The sequence below is a fragment of the Poecilia latipinna genome, unplaced genomic scaffold (genome assembly GCF_001443285.1).
Source record: "Poecilia latipinna isolate Pla-1442-1.1 unplaced genomic scaffold, P_latipinna-1.0 Scaffold1229, whole genome shotgun sequence".
In the NCBI taxonomy this organism is placed as follows: domain Eukaryota; kingdom Metazoa; phylum Chordata; class Actinopteri; order Cyprinodontiformes; family Poeciliidae; genus Poecilia; species Poecilia latipinna.
Window position 1 is genome coordinate 144,791 of NW_015113845.1, and position 16,638 is coordinate 161,428.

General features: G+C 38.8%; 1 protein-coding gene across 1 annotated transcript in view; it reads left to right on the forward strand.

Annotated features, from left to right (window-relative positions):
• usp53a (ubiquitin specific peptidase 53a) overlaps positions 1-15,027 on the forward strand; it is a 40,514-nt gene extending 25,487 nt beyond the window's left edge. The window contains exons 11-17 of the mRNA XM_015054125.1: positions 2,741-2,887; positions 4,403-4,549; positions 6,984-7,884; positions 8,403-8,470; positions 13,011-13,074; positions 13,170-13,795; positions 14,525-15,027. Coding sequence (XP_014909611.1) covers positions 2,741-2,887; positions 4,403-4,549; positions 6,984-7,884; positions 8,403-8,470; positions 13,011-13,074; positions 13,170-13,795; positions 14,525-14,601 — 2,030 coding nt within the window. The 3' untranslated portion in view covers positions 14,602-15,027. The remainder of the gene's footprint in view (positions 1-2,740; positions 2,888-4,402; positions 4,550-6,983; positions 7,885-8,402; positions 8,471-13,010; positions 13,075-13,169; positions 13,796-14,524) is intronic.
• Positions 15,028-16,638: the final 1,611 nt, after the last annotated feature.

Genomic DNA, 16,638 nt, shown 5'->3' on the forward strand with positions numbered 1-16,638 from the left:
CGACTGCGGCACTGTCGCCTCGCCATGTTTTTTTTTTTTTTCAGCTTCATAAAATAGCTTTTTCTGAAAATTAGGAACACAGTAAGCATTTTGGAGCTTTAATTAGCCGGGGAGTTTTTATCGTTTCCTTATATTGGCCAGTATAACTGGTGGAATGTTTGCAAAGGGAAGCTGGTTATTCAGAAGTAATTCGGCTGTAGAAATTGTGGTGATTTTAAGTTTCACTTTGACAGCTAATTACTAAACTAGTTTACAAAAAACTGCTGGAATTTAAAAATGTACTGAAATGATTTATTTACCCCCACTGCCCCCCCGCCCCGCCCCCACAGTTCCTTAAGGTTTTCATCCGAAACTTAAAATTTGACAACTAACAGGGAAGTTGACTGGACCTTGATATGAACTTGATTGGGACCTAAAATGTGAGGACATTAGTTTGATCAAAGTAACTTGTGTTTTTTTTTTTTTTTTATTATTTCACTTGACAGACATTTCCATTTCCAAATTAAGGAACAAATAAAGAATAATTGTACTCTGATTAGTTGCTACACATATTCTTTTTATCTTATGTATTTTTTACACTAATAATTTAGTTTTACATAAATGTATTCTCAAAGATTGTAAAATGGCACTAAATCTATTTTTAGTTCATTTGATGAACTTCCCTTTTAAGTGGGAAGATTCAACAGGAAGATATCGTAAGAGTTTCAATTTCAAGCCAATTTCTTGTTCTCCAAGTGCAGCAAATGCATATTTGTTTGCAAACTCGATGAAAAATACTTTAAATAATCTTGTAACCTAAATAATGTTTTATTCTATAATCAAGCAGCCTTATCTTTGTACCCTTTTGCCACATTCGGTTTGGTGTTTTTGCCTAGTTTCGTCTCCGTGGATCACATTTATTTAGACTTTAAATCCTATATTTTTTGTTTTCTTTTTTCTATTGCAGATTGGTACTCGGTGGAAAGATGTGGTCACTAAATGTATTAAAGGTCACTTCCAGCCTCTACTTCTCTTTTACGCCAACCCTGATGGGAGTGCCATCCACACAGAAGATGCCTCAAGACTCAACAGCAACCACTCGCACACCCACAAGACCAACATCAACGGCGATGTGGCAGGTATAATTTGCTCCCCAGTGTTTTTTTTGTTTGTTTTTTTGTTTTGTTTTTTATCTCAGTCCTGACTTAAGCTATATGTTCTCCCATAAAAACGCCTGTACAGAGGGGTGGGGAGGCATTATGTTGATATGGTATGTACTTTTTGTAGTAATTACCATTGTCTGGATTTGGTTTCTGTTCTAGGATTGTTTCACCAGGTTCTCTGTACTGAATACATCTTGTAAATCCATTTGGATGTTTTTTTAACCTTCGTTTGATTTTTTTTTTTTTTTTTTTTTTTTTTTTTTTTAGATTAGTTGAACAAGTAAATGGAGAAGGGAAACATTAATATTTCAAGACTTTTCTTCTCTAAATAGTTATATCTATCCAACCATTTTCTCCATTGTCTATTACTTTGTCCATTACTTCTCTCTCTGACCATTCAGCTTTCCATTCTCAATCTCTTTCCATCAAATACCATTTTTTTGCCTACTGTCCATCCATATGTCCATTTGTACATTCTCCATCAATCTATCCATAATTAATTATCTGTACCTCTGCCTATTCCTTTGTTTATTGTCCATCAGTCTTTTCATCCATCTGTCCATTATCTTTCTACTTCTATTAATTTTCTATTGTCCACCCATTCATTCTCTGTCCATCCATCTAGTTTCTGATTGTATATCCACTTGTCAGTAGTCACTCAGTCAATCCAACCATCTGTTCCATTCTTAATTGTCCAGCCGTTCCATTTTTGTCCATGGTTTACCCATTCATTTTTCCATTATTTATTGATCCATCTTTTTTCTGTCTGTCTGTCCATTCTCTATTGGTTTTCACTGTCCTTCTATTCACCCATCTATTTGTGTAATGTCCTGCGGTCATTCTGTCTATTCATCCCAGTTTTGACCCATTGTCAATCCAATCACCATCTACCTGTCCTTTTGTTCACCACTTTCTTCAGCTGGCCACTAATCTGTTAATTTGTCCATTCTTTTAATTTTTTTGCCAATTGTTGGTCAGTCCATTTTTCCATCCATTGGTCATCTGTCCTCTATCAATCCTTCCTTCTAAAATCCGTTTGTCCCTCTGGTCATTGTCCATCTGTCCAGCCGTCTGTTTATCCATCCATCCTTCCTGCTACCATCTGGTTGTTCTGGTTCCATGAGTAAAACCAACTCCTGTACATACGTGGTAAAGACATAGTGAACTTTGGTTTTAAATCTTTACAATCCCACTTAGATCTCTGGGAAGTTGAGTCTTGAAATCGGACCTGAAAGTGTTTCACTTTTTAAAATCATATTGGTTACATTTGTAGCCAGGCGGTGGTGATGGAAACATATCATCTGCTGGGATTATTTATCCCTGGATTTGTGCGGTTAGGGAGTTTTTTTTTTTTTTTCATCCCCTTTAAAGATCCTCCTCCAACTCTCTGTGTTGGCTGTGCCCCAGCTCCAATCTGTGGCAGCTGCTCAGTGTCCATCAGAGCTGTCAGAACAGCCGGAAAAACTACATGATGATGACTGAAGATACTGTCATTTCAGTTCTCATTCAATGCTCAAGATTGACGTCTCTATTTTTACTCCTGAACAAGGTAGCGCTGTGAGAAAGTTGAGCTTGACAATGTGTTTTCTTTCCTGCAGGTGTTGAGTCTCCAATTCCAGCACCCAAGAAGATTGAATTGACCAAAGAGAATCTGAAAGCTGTGCTGGACCACGAGCCTCACAAAAAGAAAACCACTTCAACTCTCAGCAGGGGCAGCAGGGAGACCAGCGGTGGACGGGGACAAGGTAAAGGAAACAAGTAATTTGCAATACTCAAAGTACAGGTGGAATAACGAGAGCAAAGTATTAAATAGCAGAGGACAAGAAAAATAAATTCACAAACATTTTGAGATCTTTTAAGGGAAAAACTAGAAGTGTGAACTAGATGAGTCACACTGTTTAGTTTCCGTCCTTTTTCGTCTCATTAAAAGCCGGCCTCGCTGATAAATATTTTTGTCCTCAGATTCTGGCAGCAAGCAGAGATCTGGCATGGCAACCAGGGGTAGTGATAATTAAACGTCTTTGCTGTAAAACTAAATCTGACCATGTTTGGAACGCAGAAGGGATTGGGGACTCGCGTAGAGGAGAAAGGTCACAAAGACCCGTCATTTCTACACACATGTAGCGTAATATTATTATCACAAAGTGTAAAAGAAGAAAAGAAAATGCTGGCAGAAGAGCAAGAACGAGCAAATTCAAATGGTTGAGGTCAAGAGAAAGCTAATTGTTGTAATTTACTGACTAACAAAGGAAAAACTGGAAGTACGAATTATATTGCTTGATTTCTGTCCCTTTTTAGCCTTTGAACATTTCTCTTACCGCTTTTTGTCTTTGGTTTCTGGCAACAAGTAGAAATTTGGCATTTCAGACACTGGAAGGGAGGATTAAATATCTTTTAAAATCATATCATTTATTTCTGTAAAATTAAATGTTGTTTTGTTATTGTTCTTGCTTATTGATTATTGTACTAATAGTTTTACTAATTTTTCATCATTATTATTATTATTATTATTATTATTATTATTGTTATTGTTGTTGTATAAATGTGTAAAGATGTTAAAACAAGACAAGACAGACATTACAACAGAAATTATGAATTTTTACTATTTTAAAATGATTGAATATGCATCACACTATTTCTGAGGATGAGGATTTGAGGGGAAAAAACAAACATGTAGTGGGAGAAATTGAGGAAATAAAATGGTAACCATAAATGATTACAATAGAAATAAAAAATAAATGCAAAATGCAGTATTTGTGATGAAACCTAAAATCATATCAAGAACAAAACAAATAAAGACTGTGCAAAGCTGTTAGTTAAGTAATAAATATATAATATTAATTAAATAATATGGAAATAAAAACATTTAATAAATTAATATAAATATAAATAAGCAATGATGTTAATGTACAGACTGGGAAAAAAACAAAACAAAATAAAACACCAGCAGTTGTGTCCTGTGCATCGTGGTGTCTGGGCCTCTTTAAGCCTTTAGGCTGCTGGAGAGTTGAAAACATAAAGATGACGAGCAGTAGGAAGTAGTGATCGCAGATCCTACCAGGTAATGTGATACTGAAGGACTTCAGCACTGTTGGAATTTTCCACCAGATCCTGCTCAGGGATTTCCTGGTGTTTTTTCCTCATCTTCATTTTCAAACAATAAATCATGCTCAAGAAAGCAAAATATGTTGGATACTGAATTTCTGTGCTGTTTCTTTTGTTGCTGATTTAAACATTTTTTTTTATTTTATTGTTTCTAGTGAAACGTGAGACCAGTGATCCTAAAGGACGCCTCAGGGATTTGTCCAGAGAAGCTGCCCACAGAGCGGCAGATCTGAGAGGAATGCATCCAGTCAGGAGAGATGCTGACAGAGGTGGTCAGCAGAGGCAGGAGCATCGCCACAGAGGTGGGTTTTCACCCATATGTGGTGTCTATAGGAGACTCGGCATGAGAAACATGAGGCGTAGTGGAACAGAAAGCTGTCCCCTTTCCCTCGTCGAGCCCTTACGTAACTTTCCGTTTTGGAGCAATGTGTCAGAAAGGGGATTAAAGCTGCTGACGTCTGTTTGAGCCAGCGTTGATCCTCCTTGCTCTCAAACTCCCTTTTTTACCTTCTCATGTTTACATCAATACTGACAACTTTTACTAAAAACAGAAAACGGCTGAAATCCACAAAGGGAAATATACCCTTAGATTTGATCTATTATTAACTTATATTTTAGCCCTAAGTTTTCTAATTCAATTCACAACTCGGGTTTGTGTGTTTTTAATCAGTTCCTGACTGATTTGATTCGTCTCTCTTAATGAAGTGTTTTTATGTGTGTGTGGAAGGGGGGGATTATGGAGCACAGTTTGCAGCATACACCTAATGCTATGTAACATTTCCTGTGGCGTCAGTTAGTGATGAGTTAGTGTCACTCATGTGACACTAACTCAGCTGAAGGTTACACTGTAGTTTCTACAAGTAAAGATGCACCGATTAAAAAAGCCTGTTTCTGATAACCGTTTGGCCAAGGTTTAGGCCTGCTGATATAGATTTTAGATGATTCCTTTATCTTTTTGAGTCTAAATAAGGAACAAAACTTCATTTTATTTTTTTCCCCAACTTTCTTGCTTACAAAATGTTTATTTTAAAATAAACTTGGGATTTTCAGACAAACAGTTCCTGGATTATTGGAAATTTACTAAGACTGTTAAAATGTTCCAGGTTTTGCTACTGAGCCGTTTGTGCAGTTAAAAACTGTCAGTCGTACCATTTTCTTTTCTTTTGTTTTAACACCTGCAAAGGCAAAAGTTCTCCATATCATATTTATTGTTTTTCAGCAAGATCCATTTAAAATGCATAAAGCTTAATGTTGTGGGGGTAAAGATAAGGTTTGGACTCCAAAAAGATTACCTTGATATCCCAATCAACATGACAGCCTTGCTGTTACCTGCAGAAGTGTCTCTGCCTGTTTCAGAGGCAGTCAGAATTTCATTTATTATTACCGACTCCGCTTTTCTCATAAATAACTGAGTTTTCTCTTCTGTTTCAACAACTTCCAAATCAAAGCGTTATGCTTCCAGAGTGACTTGTTCATTCGTAGCTGTCGTGTGTTCACTGATCTGGACAAAATCAGATTTTGAGTCCACGTGTTTAAAACCATCCTTATCTCTGCATACTGCTAATAACTTTGAGCCGGGCGGCAGAAGCTCTTCAACACTTTGTATGTATGTAGAGGGCCAAGTTTGAAGTGATTTAGCTCTGGCACACTGTCAGCAAAACGAAGTGATTCAGTCTCCTGCAGGCTTATTTCCAAGGACTGCCAGTTATATTAAGTACTAAATTCAATTTTTGAGCACTAAAACACAAAGTTGGAGTAGATTGATTTTTCTCAGCCACTTATACAGTTATGCCAATACGACACTGCTGTCAGCATTAGAAAGAAAAATGCTTAAAGATATGTGGGACTTTTCATTTGAACTTGCATAGTCAGAAAATGCGTAGAGCTACCGTTAAAACTTAAAAGTAGCTGTTTTGTATTTTAGGCACCACGACACACTAAAACGGGCAAACATTTATGCAGAAAAATATCACTGCATTGACATTTCTAAATGACCTGACTGCCCCCCTCTGTGCACACTCTGCAGAAGAAAATTGACTTCATGTTGACTCAAATTTACACCTTCTTGTCATCTGCAAACATAACCAACACAAATTGTTTTCTCCTCCTCTGCCTTTATCTTTGTGCTCTGCCTCCTGCGGTCCTTGTTGCAGCTTTTTCATCTTGGTGTTTAAAACTCTGTGTGTAGGTCCTCTTTCAACTGGGGCGAGGTTGTTTACAGTTCCTTGATTTTAACATTTTGCAGTGTAACATGCACAAACTTTCATGGATTTTATTGGAATCTTTTGTGGCTGAAGTTTTATTTTTGCGGGGGGAAAAAAGTGTGTCAGATATGTTTCCTTTGGAAAACTAGTTTCTCTGCATCTAGAGACCTGGTTACGTCACTCAAGTTTATAAATGTTATAAGAAGAGCTTCATCTTTCTATACACTGAATCCAGCTTTAATGTCTATGCTAAATGATGAAGAGAAGCATCCCTACAGCATAATGCCGCTGCCCCCATGTTTCACAGGGGTTAATTTCACAAATTTCAAAGTTTACCAATACCTTTGCAAGGCTCTGCACCCTACTTTCTTCTACACATTAACTGTGGCAAAGGAAGACTTTATTTTCAATGGCATGTTTTTTGTCTTAATTTATCTGACGTATCTGTTTCAGAGTTTTGGTGAAGTTCATTTTATATTATCATGCCATGTAATAATTAAAGTGCTCTCTCTTGAAATCTTATTTACCTCAGATCCGGCTCATGACAGAACCTATTCCCGCTCCGCCTCCCCTCCAGAGAACGGCTTCAAGCAGTACCTGGAGACTCGGCTGTACAAAAGCCAAGGGAAGGGACCCATCAGGACAGAGCGAGTGCCGCACCTTGGCGGCCGCTCCTCTCACGACCCACCTCACTCCTCTCACGACCCTTCGCATCCTTCTGACCCGCCACGCTCACCTCGTCTCTCTCATGACCCGCCACGGTCGCCGCGCTCCTCTCACGACCCGCCGCGCTCCTCTTATGACCCGCCACGCTCCCACCCCAGGCTTCAAGTGCCGCCCAGCACTGCCACTTTGAGGAGCGGGCATCAGAGCCGGAGACCGGAGCACCTCACCAACGGATACGACACGGACAGCAGCCAAGATTCCCGGGACCGAAACGGGAGGAGCAGCAACCCCTCCAGCAAAACATGGAGGCCCATGCGGGAGGCACTAAATGTGGACAGCGTTTTGAGCAGCGTTGCTGATGGGAACGCAGGGAGAGAGGAGCATCGGCTCCCCAGCCCACGGAGAAGAACCAACAGTCACTCGCCGTCGCGTGACCATGAGCGGGACAGAGACCTGACGTGGGGGGCATTGGAAGAACGCAAACCGAAGAGCCTGATGACCATCTACGAAGACGAACAGAGGAACGAAACCGGGGGCAGCCGGAGCTCGCTGGACTCAGACAGCCGGGGTGGACACAATGACACGGACAGGTCCAAGGGCTCGGGTAACCTCAAATTACGCAACGACAACTGGAAGATCCAGAGAACTGAATCTGGATATGAGAGCAGTGACAGGCTGAGCAACGGCTCAGCAAACTTGGACTCCCCCGTTGTTGACGGTCTTTCCTCCAAGGACCTCCGGCCCATACCAGAGCTACATCTAATGAGGTAAGGTCAATCGTCAAGTTTAGTTTTTCTGTTTTTGTAACCCCAAAACTGACTTCATGTATGAAATACTTGATGCCTGGCACAACACAAAAAACATCTCTAAGAATAGTGAGATCTATTCAAGATAAAACGCACAAAGGGCACATTCACACACCTTGTTATGGTGGGCTTTCGTCCGATTGATTATAACACAGGTCCTGTTTGAAGATAATGATCCAGGTTAACTGTTAGGTCCTGCTCCATTTCTGCTCCAACACACCTTTAAGTATATAACTTCGGACTATAGAGCTTTAATGTAAACATGTCGGAGCTGTTCACACTGCCAGCTTCACAGATGTTGCTTTTTCAGCAGATCATTCTGTGAAAAATGCATCTATGGTTATTTTGGAGTTAATTTGCTTTTTGTCCTCTCCTTGCATCTATCCCATTTCATTTCAGTAGTTGGTAAAAATCCAATGTCTTAGAACATTTTGCAGCTTCCAGACATACATGAATAATGTATGTCCTCTGTATTTTAGGGATCACTTTCCTCCGAGAGGAGATGATGATTTGAGGCCTGATGTGTTGTACTCTGATTTTATTACCGGTAAGTAACTTTCCTTTTGTTAATAACGGCTCAAAACTACAACTGGTGTATTGTTTCCCTTAAGTATGATTAAACATCTTATTTTTTGTTAATTTCTGTGTATTAGTACTTTGACAGAGTGAATATTATCTAAGTTTGTTTTTTCAGATAGTCCTGAGATGCTTCATTCTGAACTTTGAATATTAAAATGAAACCATACTATTCCAATCTTTGGAAATTCTAAGAATTGATCAATCTTTCAAAGAAAAGCAAAAAAATAAAATAAAATAAAAAAGTAAATAAACAGACAAAAATATGAACAAGTAATTGGTTGAATCAGATAGACCATAACAAGATGTTGGAGACTGTTTGCAAAGGAAGTGTTTTTTCTTCTGGAGTGGCAAAAAGAGATGATCCCTTCACCTACAGTGAAAGGTGATTGCTGGCTTTTCTTGAGAACAAAGTGCAAAAAAAGGTCAAGCCCTGTACAATCTTTTACAGAAGACAAACATCACACTGACTGTTGTATAAATAAATGTGTAAATGAAGGAATGATAATGTTGAAGGCTGAAGTATCTCCCTTTCAGCCTGGCTTTGCCTTGACAGTGAAGAAAAGCTCTTGTCTATGTTGTAAGAATCTGCAGCGTTAAGATAGCAGAGAGCAGTTTTCTTGATTTATTGTTCCATCAGTGATGTTAAGGTCACAGCCTGAGATTTGGCTCCTCGTGGGTCAGATTTAACCCCTTTTGCAACCAGAGTCAGCTTTACCATGTGCATCACGCAGCTTAATGTGAACTCGTAGTTTTATTTTAATTTGCCGCTTGCCGTGAAAAATGTCTTCCTCTGGCAGGTAGCACCATCATTCTGTAGATCTATTAGGTAAAGCTGCTGTGAAAATGAGTTTGGAGACAATCATAGCTGGTAAATAAAGAAACCTAATAAACTGTGAGCTTAGTATGAACCATGCGGTGGGGATGTTTTTATTTTATCTTTCAGTTTGGGTACAAAGGGATTAGACTGGTTTATCTCTGGGACGCATTTTCTGCATACAGCTGTACGCAGCATATTGCACAAAAGAAAGAAATGCATATCAGATTAGCTTAATCCTTAAAAAAAAAAGTCACTCATTAAATTTCACAACAGGACTGCTGTGACTTAACCCTGGCAATCAGTGGACTTGTAAAAGGCTTCCCAGCTGTGCCCTACCAAGTGGAAAATATCAGGAGTTTACCTGCCAAGAGTTAGAACATGACTTCAACAAAGTACAGTTTCAATAATACAGCAGTTACTCCATGTTGCTGTTGAATACACACTTGTTTTATTTTATATGTATGTAACTTATATTAGTTAAATATGATGTTACAACTACTATAAGAAGTTGTACAGTCCTAGAAAAAAAGATTCAGAGGAATTTGTGGGGAGCAAAGTGGGAAATGCCAGTCAGTCGAAGTTTATTAAGGCACTTGATTAATAGATAAAAGTGAATTGTTTGTGGGGAGTTATAAGACAAAGTTTGGTTGTCAATTGGGTAATGATCCCAAACGCAGCAGAAAATCTGCAACAGACCAGCTGAAAAAGAGAAGCATTGAAAGTTCAGACTTCAGATTGAGATGCTGTGATGGTACCTTCAGAGAGCTGTGCAGACATGAATGTCTAAAAACCACATTTAATTAAAGCAGCAGTAGAAAGAAGAGTGCTCCGTGATAACTCATAAATTTATACAAAAACGACCTAAAATGCAAAAATGAGCGGAGCTAATTTTTTTAAAAAAAATATTGGGCATACTTACTTCCCCTTCAAAATAAATTCTAAATCACTAATTTACTTGGCTGTTTAACTCTCGGTTGAATAAAGTTTGACATCCTGTTGAAGTTTTGGAAATCGACAGTCAAGTAGTTAGATGTTTATACGCTTGCTCATATTTTGAAGTGGGTGAGAACTGTTTACTTTCCATTCCATTTCCTCTCCTCGGGGTCTCTCTCGTTTCTTTTCGAATGACTTTATTTCAAAGAAACATACAGGAATGAAATAAAACTCGGACAGAGAATAAATAATATTTCAAGGGATCTGAATTGAAGTTGTGCTTTAGCATCAGCTTCCTCTAAATTATGTGTTGGTGTAGTACTTCATAAACCAATGTTTATGATTCGTGCTTACTTTTTAGTTAGTGGTGTCCAGCGCTGTTCAAGCCTATATTTGGTCAAACTAAAGATAAGATGCTTCTGAAGCTCATCTAAGTCAAATATACTCACCCAGGCCCCCTACAGTCTCTAGAGAATTACTGCAGTATCATTCGTTTTTTTTTTTTTTGTTTTTTTTTTTCAAAGAAAGCCTTACTGCATTTAAGAAGATTCATTTAGATTTTTCGCAAAGTCCTAAAATATTAACCGCTCAGGCTAAAACCTGACCTAAAATCCAATTGATGAGGTTCCCCTAAGCTATTTTAAGATCCAGCTGGGATATTTACACCCTACTGCCTGCAAATTGAAATGACAAGCTGCAGTAAATGCGTCCAGAGTCAATTTGGCTGGAGTTCAGCAACAGGGGCAGCATTTTTCAGAGTCACACCAGGACATTCTAGAAGTCCATTAAAGTCTGAAATCCCCTCTGGTAGCACATTCAGATGGGAGGGCAGCTTGTCAGTTTACATTTTTATCACACATATCAATTCTTATGATGGATATAACTATAGGCTGGCATAGATGCTTTGTAGACTTTCAGTTTTTGTAACTTTTGTAACATCCCAAGTTGCTAAATCTTATTTAGCAACTTGGGATGATCCTTTCCAGCTATAATAGGAATGCTGGGAAGGGAGGAATTTATGGCATGCCACTGTTACAATACGATTCTCAAAAATAACAAAAATAAATAGCAGTTTTAGATCCTAATTGCTCCAGAAGCACAGCTTTAATCCATGCAATCGGAGCACATAGAGGGTTTCCCAGCAGGACATTCAGAGTACATCTGTTTCTCTGGCATCTGCTGCTCTAGCTGTAATACCAAAGTGGAAAACGTTTTTTCCTTTTTTTTTTTTTTAATGTCAAAAAAAAAATTCCTTCAAACAAATAAAACTGGCTAATGTTACAGTTAAAGACGTTTGTTGTACATAAACTTTGGTTTTAACAGCCTATGCGGTTTTTCCAGAGTTGTTTTCTCCTGAAAGCATTTCACTAGAAAAATGTGGATGTGATCATGAAGACACAGGGATTTCCCAAAGGGAACGCACTTACACTCTCATCCCTCTTTGTTATTTTTGAGAATCGTATTGTAACAGTGGCTCGCCAACTCTCCAGATCAGGGGCATCAAATTGTAAAATGCCCACATGGACTTGTGGCTTAAAAATGCAATAGTGTTGTGGAGGGGATCTAAAGTCTGGGAGTCTGACCTCGGCGTAATTGCATGCCAGCACAAAGGATTTAGCCACTAATGCTTTGGAGAGAGAGCGAGAGTGGAGGAGGAGGGAGAGGAGGGAAAGAGAGGGTTATGCTGACGCATCACAGATGGTCCTCACTCACTCCTGCTTGTCCTGTTAGTCAGCTGTTGTCTGTCTCCAGTCCCTTAAATCACACCCACCATGCTAACCTGGCTCGACTCCAGCACCACCAGCACCCCCTCCCCACCAATCCATAGACTTGTTTCTAAATTTGTTTTTTTTTTTCCCGGAAAGTTGAAGGAAGTTCACCCTTTCAGCCTCTGCATGTTAGCCTGCAGCAACCATGCAATTTAATGTGTTTTATGTGATAGATCAAAATAACAAATAGTCGGGGGGGGGTGCTTTCTATCTCCAACAGCAGGGACAGGGAGGCTGCTGAGGACTAATGGGGCATGTGAATGGAGTTGCATGCTTTTTTTAGGAAAACGACTCCAAATATCCAGCCAGAGCAATAATGATCCAAGCATATTTATGAGGTAGAGTGGCCCAGTCAAAGTCCAACCTTTGTGGCTTTAAGCTATTTGGAAGAAGAAAAAAAAATTGGGCAAAAATGTCAGTTTCTACATGAACGAAGATACATACCGCAAAAAAGACTTACAGCTGTAATTGTAGTTCTGGATGGTTGCTACAATGTGTTTTCTCATTGGGGCTGAATTTTAAATTTTACAATTTTAAAGCTTTTGGTTGTACTGCAACAAAATGGTAAAAATTCCATGGGTAAAAATACTTGCAAAGCACCATACAATTCATCATAGAACATGCTTGACCCTGAAAATACTCTTTTTCCCTTTTATTCGTGTCTCTTAGTTTCTGTTTGAGTTCATTCTAGGTCAGTTCTGCTTTTAGGACTTGTAGTCCTGAACTGACTCGGCCTGCACATTAACTCACATTCCCCCCTTTGAAGGGCCATGTACTTTGGCTGCATCAGACAGTCAGAGTGGTACACAGGGGGCCCGAGGGCGCTCTGCCAGACTAGCTAGTTTGATACTTCCTCTCCCGGCACCAGGCGGAGCGGGCCTCACCATGACCCCTGTTGGGTAACATGTCTTTGCTGACAGACCGAAAGAAATTCATGTACAAACAGAAAACAGTCACACATTACCTTTTTTTTTTTTTTTTTAATTCAAAACAAGGAAGAAAATCCCCTGATCTACAAAATGTCAACATCCTCACTGGTCGACCCATCGAAAGGTAGCAAACATTTCTTGAAGGTCTGTGGTGTCGAAAACATGTTTTTGACAGATTCAAGACTAACACTGGGGTTTTTATTTTTTGTACTTGAACAGAAAAAGAGCCTTCCGATATACTCCCGGAATCCGAGAAAAGAACAATGGCCTGGATAGTGAGCAAGAGGAAAATCTGGACGGCAGCCCTGCGAGCCCCGTCCCTCCGTACTCTCTGAAGACCAGCAGTTCTGAGTGGAACAGCTCGGATGACCTCACCGGACCCCTCTCTGAGCAAGACGAGTCTGGCCACACAAACTCTCTGCACAGCTATCATCCACCTCTAGCTCCCAAACCCATCCTGTCTGGCATCTACCCCCGCAACCAGCCCAAAGACAATCTGTCTGTTTTCCGGCGATGGATCGAGACGCCAGTCGAGCACAGACTCTCCTCTGACGCCAGTTCCAAGTCGGGGTCTTCAGACCAGGAGAGGAACGACCTGTCAGCCAGCGAGAGCGAGGACAGATTACCTAGTCCAAAACCCAGACTGGATGATGGTGCAGACTCCCTATCCTCCTCCCTCACAGACATGGTCCTCCCAACCACTTTCTTTTCTGTGGACAGCTGCATGACCGATACTTACCGGGCCAAATACCACAAGAAATCGGGCTTGTACAGGAGAGCAGAGGACCACACCTCATCGGGGGAGAGTGACGCAGAAGGAAGGGGTCACAATACAACAGAATCAGGTACGGAGCTCAGGAGACTGCATCTCCAGTCCTCAAGTGCAACTTCTGGATGCATCCCTACTCCAACACAACTGAACAAAATAAATGGTTAATGACCAGGCTTTTGAAGAACTTGCTTAAATACCAAGGAGGTAATTCAGCCTTTTGATTCAGGTGTGTTACAGCAAAAATTCAACTAGGATTTGCAGCAGAGTTGCACTTGAAAATAGAAATGACTCTTTAAAACTTTATTTTGCTGTTTAAAAATCACCAAACGAGTCAGCCATGCCTAGAACCGATGTGAGATTTCATAAATGAAGCCGACATTTTGAACCACAATGTGCTTTGTTTGCACCTTGGCAGTCCTTGTAGGCTTTGGCCGACTAATCGAAGCTGGCTTAGCCTGACATAGGCTGACCTTTGCAGACTGGTCACTACATTGTTTGGTTGCTTAGAAGTTGAATTCAAACACTCTTCCTACCACAATCCATTTAGAAATCATAAAGATGGCCGGAGAATGCCTATGTCCTCCCTTGAAATGTTTTTTGAATGGTTTCTGTGGCTTTAATTCTTTAAAAAATATATTTTTCTGCAGGGACAGGGAAGGTGTTTTAATGTTTTATTTCGTTTTTAGATTTTTACCTGTGAAATTGGTGATATAAATAAAATGTACTACTTCAGCGTAGTCCTAATGGAGACATGAAACATTAGTGTATTTGAACAATTTATTTTCATTTTTTCTTTTTGCAGGCTTCTCTACAACTAAGACTACTGCAAAGTGGAACCCAGTTACTCCCAAATTCCTGGACGAACACGGTTTCCTATGATCGAACAATGAACTTGAATGTTCCTGCAACCAGACGCTGAATGGACCTACTGTTACACCAACTCTTTCTGTGGAACGTGTCGTTCCTCTCAGTGCACTTGATGTAGCAAAACAGAATGCCAAAGAGATTGCAGAAAGGAAGGCGATTGTCTTTATTTTGTGAATTTGCACAACAGACCGCTAGAAGGGTACAAAACGTCCTGAGAACTTTGCTGTATGTCTGGAGGATTAGACCGGTGAAGAATGTGTCAGATTAAGTCACTTTAACAAACAAGAGATTAGAAAACAAATCACTCTAAGATGTATCATGTTTCTCCTTGTTCTGTCTACATTTTATGGAAGCTTTTATTTAACTACTCTCATTGTAGCGTTCATGAGGCGGTTGCCCCAAATCTCCCCTTTTTCTGATGTTCAGAGAGGTTCTTGTATCTGTTTGAGAGATATTTGCATGGTCGTTGTAGGGGAACATGAAAAAAGCCACTATTTTACAGACGTCTGTGTTCTTAAGTAACTCGACCATCTTGGAGGAGAGGCTTTATGTTTGAAAAGATCTTTCACTAATGCCAGTGAAGGTGAAAATAAATTAGGAGGCGACTTGTGATTATGATAAATAGAATATTTGATTGAAACGTGTACAACTCTTACTGCTATCTTGCTTATTTTTAAATGTGTATTAGCTTTTATTCTGTTTTGTATTTGTTTTCCATTGTTCTTTAACACTCACTAGGTTTATATGCATGGGCAGTTTAACAGTCAAAGCTTTTTTTTTTTTTAAGGGAGGTTAAGGATAAAGTGTTGCAACTGTCTTTCCTTTCTGTTTGTGTGTGTGTATATATATTTCAGACTAATGCACAGTGCCTTTAGTATTTTTCTATGTCGAGGTTAAATGATAAAGATTTGATTTGTACAGCTCTTTGATTTTAAAGAATTTTTGTAACATTTAATTTTATTTTTTATTAACTGATGTCTAAATAAACAGTTTTATTTAACCATATTTATATGCATCACCTGTGGTCATATTTCACATTGGAGCAGAAATGCTGATTTGTTTAACACGATGCTGTGAAAAGTGATGATTTGCCGCCACCTGCTGGTTACACCGTCAAATGTAGAATTGTGAGCACAAGACAGGTTTGGCAATCTGGGTTTGTTGGTGTTTTATATATTCATAACATTTTCCCCTGCATGTATGGGAAGCTCTTTGCTGTCATTATGCTGTGACATAATTCAGGATAACAGCTGACAAAAAGTTCTTAGGGGTATAGCCACACTGAGCTGCTGTCTTGCATGTTAATACACAATTTGATCACTTATGCTACCACTGCACATTATCAGTTCAGTATTACTGCTATTTTATGTAGATTTTTTTTTCTTCAAAACACATTAGAGAAAATTGAAAAGTGGAGGAAAATTCTTTTTTTATTTTGTAATTTTACAACTTAAAAAAAAAATAAATGGTTTATAGTTAAGTAAGAAACTTTAAAGATAATAAATATGGTTGAAACTAGATGATTTTTCGACAGAAATGTGGATGTGACTGGTGGTTTCTGTAGAGACCACAGATGAAGTTGGCAATGATCTGCACGGCTTTGGATTCTGACCAGTAAATAAAGTTTACGTAGTTCAGAAACATCCAAATGAGAAGAAGTTGACAAAAAGAAGTTGCATTTAAATTAAATCCAACCTGAACATTTAATTAAGATTTGTTCACTTATACTTGCAAAAAAAAAAAAAAAAATCAAAGATAAAGAAAAATGTATTTTACAAAATGTTATTGTATATTTTTAAATAAGCAATTTATGAATAAACTTATATCATTTATAGACAGATTGGAAGACAGATCTATGGATAGTGAAGAGTTTTAATAAATTAATGGCACACTTAAATAATTACTACATAAATTATTTATTGTCATTTGACTCTCTTCACTCTCCATAAGCAGTTTGGTATTAAGCTCTGAAAATATAAAAACAAATGTATCCCTCATATAGCTTTAGGGTTTAAAGATATATATATATATATATATATATATATATAT